At 47.4% G+C, this 19,954-nt stretch overlaps 1 protein-coding gene across 1 annotated transcript in view; it reads left to right on the top strand.

The window, feature by feature from the left end:
* Positions 1-17,498, top strand: part of LOC118909527 (DNA-binding protein RFX8) — a 37,099-nt gene extending 19,601 nt beyond the window's left edge. The window contains 5 exon segments of the mRNA XM_057497524.1: positions 1,693-1,787; positions 4,551-4,569; positions 4,572-4,664; positions 12,331-12,644; positions 17,161-17,498. Of these exon segments, the coding sequence (XP_057353507.1) occupies positions 1,693-1,787; positions 4,551-4,569; positions 4,572-4,664; positions 12,331-12,644; positions 17,161-17,337 (698 nt within the window). The 3' untranslated portion in view covers positions 17,338-17,498.
* The last annotated feature ends 2,456 nt before the right edge of the window (positions 17,499-19,954 follow it).

Raw genomic sequence — 19,954 nt, 5'->3', positions numbered from 1 at the left:
TGTTTCACTACGTTATAAACAAATGGTATTAAGCATGTGGATATTATTGTCATTTACTACCTGATCATTGTAATTATTTTCCAAGACAAAAAATTCCCTTCCACAAAGAGCTCGCAAGCAGGCTGACAGCATTGTTAGCTTGGCTGCCTGGGAATTCAGATTAGTAACAGGAGTTTGTCACCCTTGGGGGAGAACCTGGGAGCTGTTGCAGGAGGGGAGCTGCTAAAGGTTCACAACCCCATCCCCCAGACTATGGGCCAATCTTCGGGCCTCTGCATGAGAGTCACTGGCAGGGCAACATGGGGGCCGAGCTCCAGTTTGTGCCCTTTCTGGACACCCCACCAGGATGCCCCAGGAAAGCCTGGCAGCTTCCTCCTCCGTGGGCCTGATCCCGTACACGTACACTCAGCTCTGCATAAAGCTGCTGTCTCCCCGGGGCGTGTGAGCGCTTTCAGTGGTCCTCTGTGGCTTATCCATCTTGGTCACCCGCCATCGTGCTGGCACATGGTAACCCTGCAGCGCGTTATGATCAGATGGGTACGTGGATTCAGCATTGTATAAAAGCACCACAAATTATCTGGTTCTCTTTTTTCGACCTTGAAGTACGGCTGACTTTGGTAGGATTGTACCAGTTATTAAAATACTGAAATAGGGCCACGCTTGCTGGTGAGTAGCGTCTGCCTCTGCCTGCCTGTCCCTTGATTATCTCTCCTGCCCCTATTGCCCGGCTGTCCCCAAACCCAGGTCCTCCTGTGGAACACACCCCTTCTAACCAAACCAGCAACTGAAGGTGAACAGCTAAACCCAGCAAACTGTGCGGCTATGGACAAGTAGTGCTCATTAGAATAGGAGCCCAGAAGGCCACTGGCTCCCCGAGAAATCCCAGGTGGTCACCCAAACCCTGCCCTTGCCCCCAGCCTGAGCCCAGGGAGCCCCAGGAGAGCGTGAGGCCTCTTCCCCGGGTGCTGCTCGCTGGCCGCCCAGGGCTCCTGTGCTTCTGCGGGCATCTTGTGTGTCTTTCCAAGAGGGCAGCAGGAGGGAGACTGCACGCCAGGGGCCACTGCAGACCCCTAGCAGACAAACATTAGGTGTGCCTGGAAGATCTTCCTGATGAACCCAGGCCAAGCCCCAGCCTGGGCCACGACAACCTACGGTGTTTTCCAAACTCTGCTTAGTACATGCCAGCATCACAGAGGTGGAGACCCAAGTCCCCACGTCACACGTGTTCCGGCTCCACCCTTCAGGTCTGTGCTGAGTGTGTAACCCCAGGCAAGGCACGTCCCTCAGTGGCTTTGATGTCCACCATCAGTTAAAGGAAATTAACAAACTACCCCTTTTGTGAACATGGCAAAGATAGATGAGGTCATGTCTGTACCGTGCAGTGAGCTCATCTGAATCTGGGTTCTGGATAATTATAAGGTGTTGTTATTATTTCAAAATATTTCTCTCCATTTCAACAAGTGGCAGAGGTGTTCCTAAGAGGCAAAACCACGTAACTCTGAACTAGATGACCACAGAGGTGACATATCCTGCCTCATAATGCATCCTTTATATTCAAAATGATTGTGAGGCCCCAGGGAATTCCTTTGAACTATTGTTCAGACGTTGGCCCCTAGGTGTCCTAATATACAAATACCTACAGAAAAATTCTACATTGTTCATGATATTTTTGTTTGTTTTGTTTCTTTATAGGCTTAAGCAGTTTAATTGCTTTGCTGGGAACATCAACAGACCTCGGGGTATTCCTGAATTGTCTGTATTCCAATCTCCAAGTGTATGTCTTCCAGGTACAAAACCACAATTTTTTTTGTTAGAGAGAAGAAGTAGGTGTTGGTTATTCCAGCTACATTATAGTACCAACTGCCCATGACCCGGTGGAATGACAAAGAGTGTTCTTTGGCCAGAAATGCGTCAAGGCTGGGGAGGGTGGCTAAGGACGGGGAAGTGTGTTTCACTTCCGTAGCAAGACAGGAACCAGAGGCTAGCACACCACAGATGTGTGTGTGTGGGTGGACGTGTGCGTGCATGGGCAAGCATGGGTGTGCTCAGGTGAGCGAGGGTGGGTGAGCACATGCTTGCAGGTGAACATGGGCATGTGTTTGCCCTAAGTGAGAGGGTGTAGGAAGAGGAGAAGGAGCTTGTTGGTTTGGGGAGAAGAGTGCCTGTGTAGGTATTTTGCAGGAGCGTCCCAGTGAAGTGTCAGGCTTGATTTCACAAAATCAAAGATGAATTGGTTTGGAGTAGCTTGGCCCTTCTGGTCAACATGCCACTTGGGAGTTACTTCAGTAGGGTCCTTGGCTGGACTGTCACCTCCATCTGCACCAGCAGTCACATTGAGCTGGGAATGCCGCCCTTGCCCCCAGGGGGCCTACAGCGGTTGTCAGGGCCAGTGGCTGGGGAGCTGGGGCTATGCCTTAAAACTTAGACCCAAACAAGGCAACTGGGGGCCTCCTGCCCCTTGAGACATCATCCTCTGAAGGCCAAGGCAGTTAGGAAAGGCTTCCATGGGGGAGGCGGGGTTTAAACTGGGACATGAAGGGTGGGTAGGATTAAAATAAGCAGAGAAAGGGAGACAATGCTCACGAGAGAGAAGCAGACATCTCCGGAGCAGAGACGAGGACTTGGAGAGCCTAGAACTGGTTGCAGGACTTGGAGCTTCTCCACAAGCTCTGGCCACCTTTCTTTCCTCCCCGTTCCCACCCTGCCTGGCCCTGACCTTCCCTGTCTTCCCAGTGAGGAGAAAGAGCAGAAACAATGACTGAGTCCACTAGACCGCAGGGGATCAGGGGCCACAAACCTCCTGGACGTGAACCAGAGAACTCACGAAGGAGCCTGAAAGCTCCCTCCAACCTTGACAAGTGTCTATTTCCCTTCTTTGCTTCTGGAAAATAAACATTCTGGATCTATATGGTTTTTATTCTTCCTCATTGGTCTTTGGCAAACCCTCGTGGTAGCAGTGGTAACATGTCTAGAATCGCACTGCTGCAGAGATGTATTCATTTGCCAGGTGGTCGCTGATAGAAGCTGTCGATCCTCAGTTGTTTGGTTTGCATACTCACTCAGCTTCAAACCTAACCAGGATGAGCCCACTGAGGCCATTAATACCCACTGGGCTCGCCCTGCATTTTGGACCGTGCAGCACGCTGTGTGCCCTCATCTGCATCATCGGATCTGCAGCCTTCACAAACGAGGCATGTTAGAAAATGGTGTTTTTCTAACTGCGTGCCTTTGAAGGGCTTGTTTCTGTAAAACAGCTTGGCTGATAAAAAAACAGACTATTGTCAATAAAATACTCAGACTGTTAAAATGCAAACTCTTGGGCTTGTCGGGGATGATTAATGGCTTCGGTGGTTAGCATCTGGCACGTGCTCGCAGAGGAAACATTTACCTGTGCATGGGTTTCTTTCACCCGGTTCTCATGCAGTTTGAGCCCAGGAGTAATTTCTCAGTGTAGAACCTGAAACACACTGGTGGTGAGCGAAGGGCAGGCCCAGTGATGTTTATGGTCCACGTCTAATTGTGCAGGGAGCTACTTCTGATGGCCTGAGCTACTTCTCTCCAGACAGTTAGAAAATGCTCTTGTGTTTGTTGAATGCCAGGCTTCCTGCCAAGAGCCCCATTTCAGGGTTAGAAACACCAGCCCAGGAGGCCAGAAGCCCTGGGAAGGACACCTTGCCACCCACAACACAGGGCAGCCCTTCCATATGTCAGGGCTGTTGGTGGAGCAGAAGGGCAGAGAAGCAAAGATGAGGAAGGGCATTCCTCCTTTCTAGCTAGTCTCAGCATCTCTTCTCCAGAGACTTGTGGCTGAGTCAGTGGGTGGTCCACACGCACGTGATGAGACTCAGGAGAGGCTTGGGGGGCATTCATTCCAGCACGGAGCATGTGAAATGCGAATGACTCCACTGGTCTGTAATTCATTTGAAGTGTGGCCCAAGGCTCAGTCTAGATGGGGAGTTTTTTAGTCTGCTTGTAGAGGCATCTCGTGGTACCCAGTTTCATGCCACTCAGGCTGTCAGGTGAATGACCTTGGCTCCACTGGACACACAGGTGGGACCTTTCCGTCCTCAGATGATTGACACAGCACCATGGCCAGCTCTGTGCTTTCCAAAATCACCACCAATTTTTTTCACATTACTATGGGATTCTGGGCCACTTTTTCACACCATCGGACTCAGCAGATGTCAAATGGCCTGCCACCCCTCCATGGCAGCTGCCACATGGGTTTCAGTGAGGCTGCCCTGCCCTGTTTATGTCATGCTTCCCAAGTGACCCTCTTTTTAAAAATTGTGTGGGATTAAAAAAAATGTAAACCAATTTCCTACCTCCTTCCACTGCCTTCAAAGTGTTCTGCCAGGCTCGCCAAGTTCACAGGTGATGGAGCAAGACCAGGAATAGGACCAGGTGTCCCTGTCTCTGTCCTCACCTTATTTTTCCTTTTCATTGTGCCACTTGAAAATGTCTATGCATGACAAATGTATGCATTTGAAAACATGCTCTTCTTGATTTCATCATAAACTGCAGCATTTTTTCTCACAAAAATGTAATAGCCAAGCAGAAACAAAGGGGAGTTATCAAACTGGCTGCCAGGTTCCAGCTGAGATGGAATTTCCTTCTCACCACCGTGAGCAGAGCCCTGACCCTGTGCCACAGAGACAGTTTCGGTGAGTCAGAGAACACCAGCCATTTCGCAGTCTGCCTTTAAAAAATGTTTTTATAGGATAAGTATATTCCACATTGCCATGTAGAATCCAGTCACCTACTTTCAACCTTCTTACATAAAATACAACAGGGACACAGAAAACCATACAAAACCTTGCTAATCTTTTTTTTAATGGCAACAGGTAGCCCATCAAACAGGTGGACCGTGCCTCTCTGGCCAAGTCCGTCACTGCTGGACGCATTGTTGTCTTCAAATTGTATGCTTTGGGATATTTTGAGGAAAACACCAAGGGAAAAGATGGAGAAAAAAATGGGTTCTTTGGGGCACTCATATTTAGGTTCCAGAAATAACCATTGTATGCAGATGGTGTAAAGAGTAAAGCAATATCCATTTTGCAAACTTTCTGGTCAAACAGATGGTCTTTCTCTGTCAGGGAAGGTCCCGTTGCAGACGCTGCACAGAAGAGTTGCAAGAAGGGAAATTCACCAGAGAGCCCTTCAGCTCCGTAGAAAGAATCATTCATTTCAACAGATCTTGAGTGTGTCCCTACAGAGTCCCAGGAACCTTTCCTGGATGCTGAGCACACAACCGTGGACAGACATTTCTCTTCTCTATGAGCTTCCACACTAATCAGAGTGAGAACCCCCGCTCCAGAGAGCCGCCAGGTGTCCTCACAGCAGGTGGGCAGAACAAGGCCTAGAAGACAAACCCCACCCTAGATCTGCTTTGCAAACACTTTGAAGCTTTTTTTTTTTGATACAAAATATTTATTTAGAGAAAACATTATGTTACCTCTGAATCAGCTGAAAGTTAGTTTTATTACTTGGTAGCACTTCGTTATGTAAAAACAGATCTTCCAGGTTACAAAATTCTTAATTTAATATTTAAAACATCAATATAAAGGTGTAGAACCTCCCCAGTTATTATTAATACTGATAGATCATTATGAAGTCATTCTATATACTAAATGTACTCTTGTGCAGAAGACAAAGTACTATACAGACTTTTAATAATACAAATAAAGCATAATATTGCTTGGTTAGTTATTGAGAAATGTACTTTAGAAACATTAGAGCTGCTGCCCAAGACATATTTTAGGATTCTTTTTTTTTTTTTTTTGAGAGGGTATCTCTCATATTTATTGATCAAATGGTTGTTAACAACAATAAAATTCTGTATAGGGGACTCAATGCACAGTCATTAATCAACCCCAAGCCTATTTCTCAACATTCTTCAATCTTCTGAAGCATAACGAACAAGTTCTTACATGGTTAACAAGTTATTACATAGTGAATAAGTTCTTACATGGTGAACAGTGCGAGGAACTTTCGGTTTTGATCATGCATCATGAACTATAAACAATCAAGTCAGATATGATTATTCATTTGATTTTTATACTTGATTTATATGTGAATCCCACATTTCTCCCTTATTATTATTATTATTTTTTTTTTTTAAATAAAATGCTGAAGTGGTAGGTGGATGCAAGATAAAGGTAGAAAACATAATTTAGTGCTGAAAGAGGGCAAATATAGATGATCAGGTCTGTGCCTATAGACTAAGTATTAATCCAAGCTAGACAAGGGCAACAAAACATCCACGGATGCAGAAGATTTCTCTCAAAACAGGGGGGGTACTTCGGAGCTCTTTTGAGGGTTGCTGCTATAAGCTGCCGTATAGGTGACACCCATTTGCAGTGAGGCTCTCCCCTTTAATAAAGTCCAAAATGACTCTGTTTTATGCTAATGCTTTTCCACAGCAAAGTGATACAGCAGCGTTCATGAGCAACCATGGGAAGAAATCAGGCCCTGTAATTGTTGCTTTTTCCCATCCACCCTCTTTGGACCTCTATCTGAAGTCCAAGTATTAACACCAGTAGTTTTTCCTCTTCACATGAAACCATGGTTTCATAAGGTTAAATAAGCCAGGAGTTGGTGGTCGGACTTATGCCAGAGCAGGTCAGACCATCCCACAGAGCCATTATCTCTCACTGCATTGTCAAGGAATAATGAACATCGTGAAAGGCTTTGAAATTGACAAAAAGATTACTTGAAACCCACAAACAGCTTTGAAATAGGCAAAATATACCTTTATCAGTTATCTCCACCTTTTACAGTCTGAATTACTTTATAACTCTATAAATTGTATCAAAGTAATTTTATTACAAATGATTCTCCACAGAAATGCAAACTGGCTGTGTCAGGTGGATGCAATGGACTACAGCCCTGAGAGATCCATTTTGCATCTACTTGTATTGTCAGCATTCTTTACTGTCTATGTTTAGTCCTTTGAATTCTCCTTTGAACCATGTGCAACATCTTACTAGTTCCATCTGAAGGGCCCCCACCCATAAGATGGTGAACTTCCTGCTTCTCTTCCGGGTCCTCGGTTCCCGCCGGTGCCACCTAAAGCCCAATCACCCCTCGCCCCCCTAATCCCAGCACCTAGCCAATAGCCACCAGCCCCGTAGAAGTGACACCTCAATCACCCCATGCCCCTTCCTATATAACCCAGCACCTTTCCCTAATAAAGCGGAATTCTCCGGTGAATTGCTGCTGTGTGTCGCTCCTTTCCTTTCATTGGTGCCGAAACCCGGGAGACGGGACACCCCAACTGGGCCCCGTCTTCCCCCCGACACCAGCAGCAACTTGCCCTCGTCCTCTTTTTCTGGCGCTGGCTCCTCACACTCACCACTCCTCTCTGGCCTTTGGGTAAGTTTTCCCCCGGAGTGGGCCACTCTTCCCCGACGAGGAGGGAGCTCTCCCCGCCTCAGGCCTTCACGGCTGCGGCGGACCCTCAGGCCCCTCCTCCAACAGCCATAAACGAGGTGACTCCTTTGCGGATGAGAACGCTCCCTTTTCCCCCCTCCTTCCGTTCCTTCCGCCGAAAATTCCTTCCGCCAAAAACTCCTAGTACTGGGTACCTCGGACTCCGGCACTCTGCCTTCTTAGAGAAGTCTGGGTGACGACCCACACTTCCTAAGAAACCGACTCGTATACGAGTTTCCGCAGACCCCCAAGGATCATTGGGGACGCCCTGTGTCTCCTTGCTGTCTGCTCCCAGTCCGAGGGTCTCCGTTCCTCTTCCCGTTTGTCTCCTTCTCTGTCCTTTAGTCATGGGAGCCTCCTCATCCCTCCCTGAAAGCTCACCTCCTGAATGCCTGCTCAAGCATCTAGCCACCCTCTCCCTGACGCCTGATATAAAACCGAAACTTCTCCGTAAATACTGCTCCCAAGATTGGCCGACATGCCCCCTAGACAATAACAACCAATGGCCCGCAGGGGGAGCTCTTGATCCTAACATCACTCGCGATCTCTTTACTGCCAGCGCCTGAAAAAATGGAAGGAGATTCCCTGTACCAAAGCTTTCCGCCTCCTCCCCCCTCCCCCCAAGTTCTCCTAGCCTGCAAGCCGTCTCTCCCCCGCAGAAGCCTCCCGTTCACTCCCTTCCCCCTCCTCTCCTACAACAGCCCCTCCCCCTTCCTCCACCACCATCTCCTCCCCCACCTCACCCCCCTGCAAATCAAGCCTGAGCCTTTCAGCCCCCCTCTAAATAAGTCCCAGGAGCCTCCTCCGTCTTTGCCCCCATCACCTGTTTCTCCCCCACAGACTGAGCCAGAACCCTCCAGTCCCCCACCGCCATGGGTCTCCACTCTCGAGATATCTTTGCCTGCTGCTTAATAGCAGGTCTGAAAAAGGCAGCTCATAAAGTAGTCAATTTTCAAAAGCTCCAAGACATAATTCAAAGGAGGGAAGAGACTCCCTCTGAGTTCTTAGACAGACTCACTCAAGCCCTATTACACTATACCAGCCTGGACCCAGAAATGCCTGACGGAAGACATGTCCTTGTGATATACTTCCTAGCTCAAAGCTACCCCGACATTAAAGCTAAACTCAAAAAGTTAGAACAGGGTCCCGCTACCCCACAGACTGAGATCCTAACAGTGGCCTTTAAAGTCTTCCATAACCAGGAGGAGGAGAAAGAACGCCATAAACAAAAGGCTGATTCAGGCCAATTTCCAAATGTTGGTCCAGCTGATAAAACCACAACCTGGGTGCCCTTCAACAAACAAGCCCCCCCCAGGAGCTTGTTTCAAGTGCAGACAAGAAGGACATTGGTCAAGGGCGTGCCCCTCCCCCAGATCTACTACCACCCCATGCCCCAGATACCACAAAAAGGGCCACTGGGGGTCTGATTGCCCAGCCACCTGAAGGGGAGGCTGGACGAACAACCCCCATCCTAAGCCCGCCATAGTGGGGCTGGCAGAAGAAGATTGACAGGGCCCGGGGGCTTCTCGCCCAACTATTTCCATCACCAAACAGGAGCCCAGGGTTACTCTAATAATAGACGGTTGCCCCATCTCCTTCCTCTTAGATACAGGAGCCACCTTCTCAGTCTTGCGAGAATACTGGGGCCCTACCACACCTGTAATTACTCCTATAGTCGGGGTAGGAGGTAAACAGATTTTCCCATTAAAACCCACCCCCTTTTATGCACAGTCCAAGACAATCCCATACCTTTCTCCCACTCCTTCCTGGTTATGCCCCAGTGTCCCATTCCTTTACTAGGATGGGACATCCTTTCTCTCCTCCATGTTTCCATAACTATATCCACTCCCACGGCCCCCAGTACTCCCTTTCTGATGGCCCTCATAGCCGACGACCCCCTCTACCCAATGAAAGCTCCAGTTCTGCCCTCATACACCCTGTAAATCCCAAAGTTTGGGACATTACAAGCCCCTCCGTGGCTCTATGTCCTCCTGCCTCTATCAAATTACGTGACCCCTCTCAGTATATCTGTCAGGCCCAATACCCCCTAACCGCTTCAGCCCTCATAGGCCTCCAACCCATCATTCAAGATCTTTTAAACAAAAATTACCTCAGACCCACTCACTCCCCATTTAATACCCCCATATTAGCTGTTAAAAATACCAACAGATCTTCCCACCTTGTCCAAGATTTTCGCCTCGTCAACATGGCTGTCGTCCCTATCCATCCCTTAGTTCCAAATCCATACACCCTTTTATCACGGATCCCTGCCTCGGCCTCCCACTTCTCAGTCCTAGATCTCAAGGATGCATTTCTTTTTTTCTATCCCTCTGGACCCCTCCTCCCAAGATTTTTTACAGAAAATGGCTCCTCTCTGACCTGCCCATTCCCAAAACCAAGACAGAAATCCTTTCCTTTCTAGGCCTGGCTGGGTATTTTAGAGCGTGGATCCCTAACTTCTCCCTGTTGGCAAGACCCCTATACGACCTCAGCAAGGGCCCCCTGAAGAACCATTATCCTCTTCACCCCAACACTCCTTCATTAAGCTCCGTCAAGCCCTTGTGGAAGCCCCAGCTCTCCATCTTCCTGATTTGTCGAAGCCCTTCTCATTATACATTCATGAGAGGTCCAGTCAAGCTCTAGAAGTCCTAGGCCAATATTATAGCCCAGCCTTTGCCCCAGTAGCTTATCTTTCCAAGCAATTAGACCCCACAGTTCAGGGATGGGCCCCCTGCCTACGGGCATTAGCCGCTGGACAACTCTTGCAGAAGGAAGCTCATAAACTGACATTCAGGGCACCCCTTACCATTCTGGCCCCACATCACCTAAAGGATCTCTTAACGTACAAAAGTTTACAGACTCTCCCTCCCTCCAGACTCCTGACCTTACTGTCCTCTTTCCTCCAAAATCCCGTTCACCCCCTTTGCCATCCATAACCGAATCATGACTTTTTCCTCCTTTACTACTCCCTCGCTCTCTCTCGCTTCTTTTCCTCATTCCTATTGTCTTCCCTGCCACCCCAGCCTCCTTTGTATGGCGATTCAAAGTCAGACAGACTTACACACAGCATCAAACAAAAATTACTGCCCTCATTGCCACGTCAGACTGCCCTCTGAAAGGCTGCTCCGAGCCTTTATACCTCCACTTTCCCTCCCTCCACCGAAGTGTTCACTAGCAGCTACCTTTATTCTCCCTACCTCTGCTTCCTCTATGACCAAAAACAAGCCTGTTGCAGGTGATGGCCAGACACTTATGGGGATGTCCCTACTGGTCTTGCGCCATTCACTACATGGGTAACTCCCAGTACCCACAGTATTACTCCTCCAACCCATTCTCTCCAATACTAACAAACCCCTTCCTTACCTGGCTTTGGCCCATTGCAGGCCCTATAATAATCATTCTCCTCACCTGTCTCTTCTTGCCTTGTAAAGTTTATCAAATCCCAAGTTGGTAAAATCTCTAATCAAACTTTCAACCAGCTTTTACTCAGGAACTACCAGCTTTTAGCCACAGAAGATCCCTCACCCTCACGTAACCTCCTCACCACACGCTGAGATGGACCCCTCTCTCCGCTGGAAACTGTTCCTGGAAACAATGGCCACAGACGCCTGGCTTCTGGCACCCGTATCCTCTTGGCACCATTGGAATCAACAAGTCCTCGACCTATAGTTACAAGGAACCTTCATTGATTTCCAACCTGAAGAAGTCCACATCTACTCATCCTTACTGTGGGGAGTCCTATCAACCCTTTCCTCCCAGTCCTCAAGCCCTCACTCCCTTCTCCACCCCCGTTCAGCAGGAAGCAGTCAGAGAGAAAGCAACGTCCACAACCCCATAGAGGAGAAAGGGGGGAATGAAGGGCCCCCACCCATAAGATGGCAAACTTCCTGCTTCTCTTCCGGGTCCTTGGTTCCCGCCGGCGCCACCTGAAGCCCAATCACCCCTCGCCCCCCTAATCCCAGCACCTAGCCAATAGCCACCAGCCCCGTAGAAGTGACACCTCAATCAGCTCATGCCCCTTCCTATATAACCCAGCACCTTTCCCTAATAAAGCGGAATTCTCCAGTGAATTGCTGCTGTGTGTCAGTCCTTTCCTTTCACCCTCATTAATTAATGAGTTACATGGAATATTTGACATATGTCCATTATATATCTGTATAAGAATTGTGGTTTCATCCTCATTAAAAAATTATCTTTTAGCAATTATAATAGGCCAGATCTCTCCCTCTGCTTCTCGGCAGAACATTAACTGTCCTTTTCTTTTCTGGAGGATCAAGGACATGGACTGTTCAGCTGTCACATGCCCTCCTGTCTCCCCTACACAGTCTCTCCGGTGACAGCCCTTGGGGGCCCACGTGAGAGAAGGCCTCTTGGTGCTGAGCACCAGCCACTTCCCTTACCCACATCCCTCACCAGGAAATGCAGCCACACAGGCTGCAGGAGGGGAGCGGCACTGCATTCCCAGCATCGCCAATCAGCAGTCAGGTCCCTTCTACACTCTGCTTCCACATCTCCTTCCTCCCCAACCCTTACTATGCTGTGTGCCAACCATGGGGGACCAAGGGACACATTCTCCAGCTCTGGGAATAGCACCCATTTCTCTGCAGGATTTGTTTCTCTCCCATCTCACACTGTATGGGTTTTAAGTTCCCTGTGATGGCTCAGATTATTTAGCTCTCTGCACTTTCTGTCCAAAAGCCACCTTGCTGGGGTCCTCTGGGCATGGAATACTGCATGGGTGATGGGCCCTGCCCAGAGCCCGTCCGGGTCAGCTAGAGGAGTGAGGCTCTTGCACACAGGAGTTAACAGTCCTAGAAACATTGTTAGTTCACAGTTAGATCTGTTTATTTCTCCATCTGTTTATGTAATTATTCATTTTTGGTTGTTATGTAAATCTAGGCTCCTGGCATCTGTTTCATTTGCTGCTTTTGGAATACGTGGTTCATATACTTCAGTCATGCATAGAGGAGGAGGAAGAAGATGACACGGGAAGTCACAAGGAGATGTTACCGGATGACCAGTCTCTTGTCCAGCCAGACCAGGCACTTCTCTGCCCTCCAGATGCTTCACCATCTCAGGGACATGAAAGCCCGGGTGTGGATCCGCACCAGGAGACACTGAAACCCACAGGCCAGGGCCGAAGCCCCGTGGGTGTGGACAATGTGGTCCTCAGGGTCCTGGGCTTCCTCGTGGACATTGCCACAGGCAATAAGGTACAGACCCCAGAACCCCAACTTCTGCACAGTTTTTTTCACAGGAAATAAGAATGACCAAGTGGCTAGGAAACCCATAAAAATGATCTTGTCCAAATGACTCTGCAGGATCCTAGAGCCATCTTTGCTTTAGGTGCTTTTGCCCAAGGTGATGATAACAGTTCATCCACTGATAGCTGGTCAGCTGTGGTGCATCAGGCATTGGTTTGTGCCTGGCATGGTTACAGGTTTGGAATATTTTGGATGGCCTGGTTCATGCTTTCCCAGAGCTTATCTGGCATGATTAGACTAATTGAACAAAAGATCACCATGAGCTGATAAACTGAGTGTTATGCACAGAAAATGTCTCTGGCAAACACTGAATAGTCTGAATAGAAAGGACTTTGAAAAGATGGAAATGGGGTACATCTTGAAAGATTTAAAAAATAAGAATTGCTAGCTGTCTAGCACCTACTACACACCCACCATATAATTTACCTTGGAGCCATACAATCCTGCATAGTATCTCTCTTATCGTTTTCATGTATGGATAGGAAACTGAGACCCAGAGTAGCTATGTGACTTGCACAAAGTCACACAGCAAGTAGTTAGTGCAATAGAGATTGGAGCGCTGGCTGGCATGATCTTGAGTCCATTCTTCTGCAACACCAGGTCAGAGGAAGGTGGTCTATGCCCCCCAGGCTGGAGAGGTCAGAGATGGGGCCTGAACACCAGGAAAAACTGCCAGACTGATGCAGGAAGCAACTGAAATTCCTCCACTGAAGCAGGGGGCAGGGACAGGAGCCAGGAGTGTAGAGTGAACTGTTAGTTTACAAAAAAATCTTTACAACTATTGTCTTAGAACTAATTCTAAAACTTGTGTATACATGTTTGGAAGTTTAGCCACATCACATAGTATTTCCTTTGCACCCGCAAGCCCTCCTTTTTCACATGAGGGGTTATGCTTAGTAGGAGACGATGACGACAGGATGTTGTCCACAGCCTGGGTTAGTGGTCACCACCATGGAAATGAGGCACAGCCTGAAAGTGTTCATGCCCTACAGTCCTCAGAATACAGAATCTTCCAGGGGCCTTTCTTTTGGAACAAACCCTCATTCCGAGTTCTCCAGAGTGTAGACAACCCATACAAACTATTACCGAGCATTACTCAGAGGAGACACCGTGCTAGACAAAACTAAGATGAGCAGAAACAGAGGACATGTATCTCTCAGGCTCACAAATTCTGTCAGTATTTCATCTTTGTTTTCTTGCCTCGCAGTAGTAAATTCCTACATCTGCCCCGGCCGGCGGGGAGTTCAGCAAGGGCTCGAGGGGAAGTTAACCTGGATGAGAGACAAACCAGACACAAAGAAGGAGACCAAGTCGAAAGTCTGATCAAGGTCTCAAAGTTTATTCTTACAAGGTAGATTATATAGGAGCTAGGAGGGGGAAACAACCCCAGCTGAAGTGAAAAGGATTATCTAGGTTGCTAGGATACCTAACTGAAGAATGTTCTCTGGAAAAGATCATGGGTGGGGGATTACTGAGGAAAGACAGAATGTTTTACTAAGGAGGAGATGTTATCACAGCAGCTGCTTAATCTCTATCCCAGCGGTCTAATCGGTCTAATCGCAAGCTGGGTCAATTGATCTTTCGTAAACAGGGCAGGCTTGAGAAAATAGAGACCTAGGTGAAAAGGGCGAGACCATTGTTTCTATGGCCTGCGGCTCCCGACATACATCCAGCTTCTTCTAGGCTCTTGGTGCAGTAGATTTAGACCTGGGTCTATAAATAAGAAACTCACTTCCTCTGTGAATGTGAACGTGAAGCAGATGTGACCGATGAGCTGTGAAATAGGGAAATGCTGGCCCCCAGTCGGGGCCCCAGTGGTGGGGACTTGGGGGGCTGGGCCTCCTTAGAAGAGGAACAGGGGGGTACAGTTAGGGCTGGTGCTCCAGGGCTGTTGGCAGAGAGAAGGCCCAGTTACATCTGCAGAAGGGACCGGTTGGCCAGGCTGTGCCCAAGGCAATGTCTCTGCTGCTCCCTGACCTCTGGAGAGTGTACCCCTCCTGGTAACAGGGCCCTGCAAGGGCAGGCCCATGCATGGGAAGCTTCCCTAAGTACACTGTGGGGCCCTAACAGGATAAGCATTTGTGCTGGATGCTCAGCTCCAAGTGTGCAAGATTCTTGGAACATAGTGAGTCCCCATGAGCTCTCCACTCCTGGCTGGGTGAGAGCTAGGACAGTGGGCCATTGGACATGCCCCTTGGTCACCATGGTGACTGGCAGTCAACTTTTCCTCTTCAACCACAGCTGGAAACAAGTGGAAAGCAAACACTAATGACCTCCCTGTGCTGGGCATGTAAGTACAGCCTTCCAGGTACCGGTGAGATGGGCCACCATTGCCCCCACTTCACAGAGAGCATGACTGAGGCTCTTGAGGGGTCAAGCAATGTTCCCAAGGTCACCTCGAGAATAACCGGCAGGACAGGGATTCAGACTCCACAGATGCACTTCCAAAACTGTCCTTTCCTAGCACCCTCTCTCCCCCCAGAGGGTACTAAAAAGTGCTTTCACTCCAAAAGCAGGGAATAGGAAATAATTAAAGTATCTTCAAGTCTGATGACATAGTATGTGGGCAGTTCTACATAACTTCCTGGGCTCCAATTCCCCGTCTTCCACCTTCTTTGCTGAGAACCTTGGGCAAGTTGCCTGATTTACTTGTTCCTCAGTTTCCTTATCTACAAAATGGGAAGAATAATATTTAATAATAATAGTAACATCTAATTCCATAGGAATGGGATGAGGTTTAAATAAGGTAATCATTGTAAAAATTCTTAGGACCTAGTTAGTGCCCGTAACCATAAGTGCCCATTATTTCCCCAATAAAACTTCCTAGTCTGAGCACCTTCCATCACACTCTCTATACCTGATCTCCTCGCAGCTCTGAAGTTCAGCACTGGGGTTTGATCCATATTTAATTGGTGGAAATAACAGAGGAGATATTAAATACTTCATTGAACTATACAGTAAAGCAATACAGGCAGATGAATGTCAGATAATCTGAAGTACTGTGCATCAGAGGTTAATTAGACCTGCCTCTGTTTGTGCCTGCCTGCTGAATCAGCGCTAATGACTTACACAATCCAACCCCAAGAAGTTCTGCTCAGTTGTCATTGCACTCATTATTCAGTGCTTGCACTCATCATCTACAAAAAACACATGCCCCGTGTCCCAGCTGCACTCACCTACCACGAGTTAACACCCCACTCAGCCGGGGATCTGTGGCAGCCTCATCCCTTGAACAACTGAGCGCTGCCCGCACCTGTGGGACCAACTGAGGTCTGCGTTCCCCATCGCCATACCCATCTGTCGCTCTTCTACACTCCAGCAACCTTCAGAATAGTAAGATGCCAAGGCGTGTTTAAGAAGAAAGTAAAAAATCATACTGATACAAAATAAGGAATATTCTTTTTAAAAACATACTACACAGTTTTCGCTTCAGGTGATAGACTCAAGGATTAAAGCATGGCAAAATGTATTTCTAAATAAGAGACTCCAGCTACAGAGAGGGTGGTACAGGTGACTCTTTGAGAGAGGAAAATCATCTCTTCATTGGGTGGTGATGGTAAATGTCAAATTTAGGAAGAAAGGGTGAGAAGTATATTTTCATTAACCTTGTGCCTGAAGTTATCTTGTGCACATCTTTGTTAAAATAGACTAGCTTATGGGGTGGGAGTGGTGATCGATGAAATCAAACCAAGAAAATACATGTCTTTCCGTTTGAAAGTAATCCTTCCCGAGGATTTGCCGATCCCCCGAGGACCCTGGGAGCCAAGGGAGGACGGCCTACTAGCCTTTCTCTGACGGGAGACTTGCTCAGGCAGGTCAGATGACCTCTTTGAGAGCTGGCACTTAAGCTGACACCAGAAACTGCCAATCCCTCAAATCTATTACGGATCAATGACTGTTTTCACAAGTTTTTCCCCTTATCTAGTTATGGACAGGTACATTTGAAGGAGGGTAGAGGGAGGGTCTCTGTGGGAATATCAGCAACTAAGTCAGCTCAGAACTGCCAGGACTGCAGAACGGGTGTCCATCCTTGAAGGCAGCTGAAGGGATGAGCATCCCAGCCACACAGAGACCCTCGGACCCCTCACAGGCCCCACCTGATCTTCCCAGCTGATGCTCACTCTCCCAGGTCTTTAGGGGGGGATGTTGGTTTGATCTCAGTCGCAAACAACTGCACATCCTCCATTCCTTTTCCGAAAGAGAGCACATCTGCTCCCCTCCCCAACACGGCCCCTCTCTCTTGCACGATGCTGAGGTTGAGATCCCATCCATGAAGTCCTCACCAAACCCTAAGCATTCCCCTGAGAAATTAGGACCTCATGTAGTAGGAGTAAATGCACAAGCTACCTGTTTAGGGCCAAGGCCAAGGCCAAGGGCCAAGGGCAAGGACATGGTGGGTCCTGCAAGAGGGAATAAGTATAACTTTCTCTTTCTCTTTTCTTTTTAAAACATTTCCCCCTTGCAGCTCATCCAGGTATTGTGGGAAGATGAGGCCACAGGAAGCACCGCCAGGTTCATCCTTCCTGTCGGACAAGAAGCCCTCATCACCCTAAGTGATGGAAAGAAATTTGTGATTCACATATCAGATGTACCCCAAAGCTCTGAAAATATTTATTTCGGGGAAAGCAATGCTAATATGTAAGATTATTTATTTGACTAGGACATAGGAAAACATAGATTCTCCTGCTTAAAGATATATTAAATGCTAGATACATTAAATGCTACATCTAAATATTAGATGTAGCATTGTCTATATTATGTTTCTATGTATTTCAGGGAGGTGATTTTGATGAATCATATAAACTGACTTGGAGAATAGTTTTTGTCTATGTTGTTTTCCTTTGGGACTTTACAAGTGTTTCTATTTGGAGACTTAGAAATCTGAGAAATCTTTTTGGGAATAAAACAATGGATTTTCTCCAGAGAAAGATACAGTTGGATGATTACAAACTGGTATAAGCTTGTGTACCAATAAATAAGGCCAGTGGTGATATTGTTCTTCCCCTTGGTAGTGCCTCAATAGATACAGAATTTGTAAAAAGATCCCCTCAAGCAGTGAGGAACAGAAAAAAAATGCAATTTGATACCATTGTTAGACTTGCTCATTGGTCCATTAAACCATCCCAACCTTCTAAAAGTGTGGTAGAATCTCGAACCCAGCAGTGTTTGCAACAAATGAGATGTCCTGCTTTAAATCATTTTTATTCCTCTCTTTGTTGCAAAATCCTAAAAAATGTTGAAACTAAGGACGGATCATGGTTAAAGCTGATCCATTTTTGTGTCACTAATTAAAATATTTAAAAGGAATTTAACAATTCATGCTTAACATGATTTCTGGTAGAAGTGGAAATAATAGAGAATGTTTTATTGATCTCATATTACCTAAGAAATAAATAAAATTTCCCTAAGTGCTTGGAAATTTTAAAGAAATGTAAGAACCATATGTGACTAGATTAAGAATAACTAATCTTTACAGTCAAAAAAGTTATCATATTTTACAGCCCTTTACCGCTGCCTTTACTATGTTACCTCATTTCTCAAGCCATCTAGGAGTAGCTATTTGTTAAAAAAAATAACTCAGAGATATTCCTTTGCTCACCGCTCAGTGACATTGCCTATTATTTGTTTGTTCACATGTAAGTGCACAAGTGGTGGACTGAGTCAGGGAACAAAGGAAACAAGAAAATTTATCAGCCTGGAAACAGTGGATTTTGCTTGCATATGTTGGGGTAAACTGATCAGCTGAGAGCTAGCAGAGGACTTCCTGTCCTTGAAAAGCCAACCAGGTTTATCAGAGAAAAGGGTTTCAGTTGCTTATCTGTGGGGTTAGCAGTTAAAATGGGGACAAGGGTGGGTAGCAACAAAAAGGAAAGGCAGGGTCTGTACTCTCCTCATCCTGCTCCAGCTCCCCATCTGGGGGTGGTCATACAATTTGCTCACCTTGTGAAAACGTGTCACAAGGGTTACAATCTACTTTGCTTCTCTATACATGCATGAAAATGTATTTTTAAAAATAGGCATTGTACCCATTACGGGGATTGTACTGGAGGCTCCTGGTGGGAGAAGGGCCCAGAAGTGCACAGAAGGCTTCCACGAGAAAGGGGGCCAGGCCGGAAGTGCTGCCAGGGCCGACTGGGCAAGGGTGTGGGAGTGGAGCTGCGCCCACCACACACCTCTGGTTTCTCCCTCCCACCCACCGCCCCAAGGAGCTGAGGCAGGAGCTGTGTAGGTTCGGAGGAGCCAACCACACGCCCCTCCCCAAGCACAGGCCTCAGGGCCCAACACAATTCTCAGGCAGGAGAGAGGAGGAACTTTGATATTTCAAGGAGTTGACATTTTGATTATAACACTGGACTGGACACTTTACTGAACAGAGATGGTTCATGTTTTGTTTGTGGCGAATTGTGCTCGGAGAATGAGATTGCCTTTGTTGGTAATTCATTTAACACAGGTTCACTGTGGGAATTATAATTTACAATAATATTTCTCAAGCCCATGGCATACAGGAGAATGACTCCTAATGAGTCAATAAAGAAATAACATGGTCTGAACCAGTGGTAGATTAATTACACAATTGTTCCAGGCAAAGGGGAGATGAAAGAGAGCAAGTCCAAATCCAGCTCAAGCGAACCTTCCTGCAAGGTGGTTCAGACAGGCTGGCTTAGCCAACCCAGAGCTGACGTCCAGTGGCCAGCACAGATCAGAAGTCCTTGTTGCTACACGGTGTCGGTAGAAGGAAGGTGCTGGTGTTGGCAGGCAAGATAATCTCCTTCCTGGAGCCACTGTGCATTTCACCACTGCCTGCAAGGAGTCACCTTGCCACAGCAGGAGCCAAGGGCCTGACGAATCAAAAACTCTAGAGCCAGAGAAATTTCTGAAACAAAAGGGTTGACGGAACCTTTACAGATACAGCCAGATAAAGGCTGAGTCCTGGAACAGGAAGCTTCTGCTTCTCCAGCCAGCAAGACCAGTTAACAGAAACAACCTGTGCACCAGACACAAGAAATAGGGCACATTTATAAGGGATCTCCAGGAAAGAAAGTTCTTTAAATTCACATTGGCTACAGATAAGGAAGGTGGGTTAACCCAAAGCAGGAAAGTCTGTAGACAGTGGGTTAGTCCGGAAAGAAGGCTCGTGGATCGGTTGTTGGTGATGGTCGGGCACTGTTAATGTGTAAGAGGGATGCAGTGTTCTGGGCCTTCTAGGTAATTGTTCAAATGACTTCATCCAGGAATGTGGGGTCTCTGGTTAGCTACAG

Source organism: Manis pentadactyla, chromosome 2, assembly GCF_030020395.1.
Source record: "Manis pentadactyla isolate mManPen7 chromosome 2, mManPen7.hap1, whole genome shotgun sequence".
Lineage (NCBI taxonomy): Eukaryota > Metazoa > Chordata > Mammalia > Pholidota > Manidae > Manis > Manis pentadactyla.
This window is presented reverse-complemented; position numbering and strand designations above follow the sequence as displayed.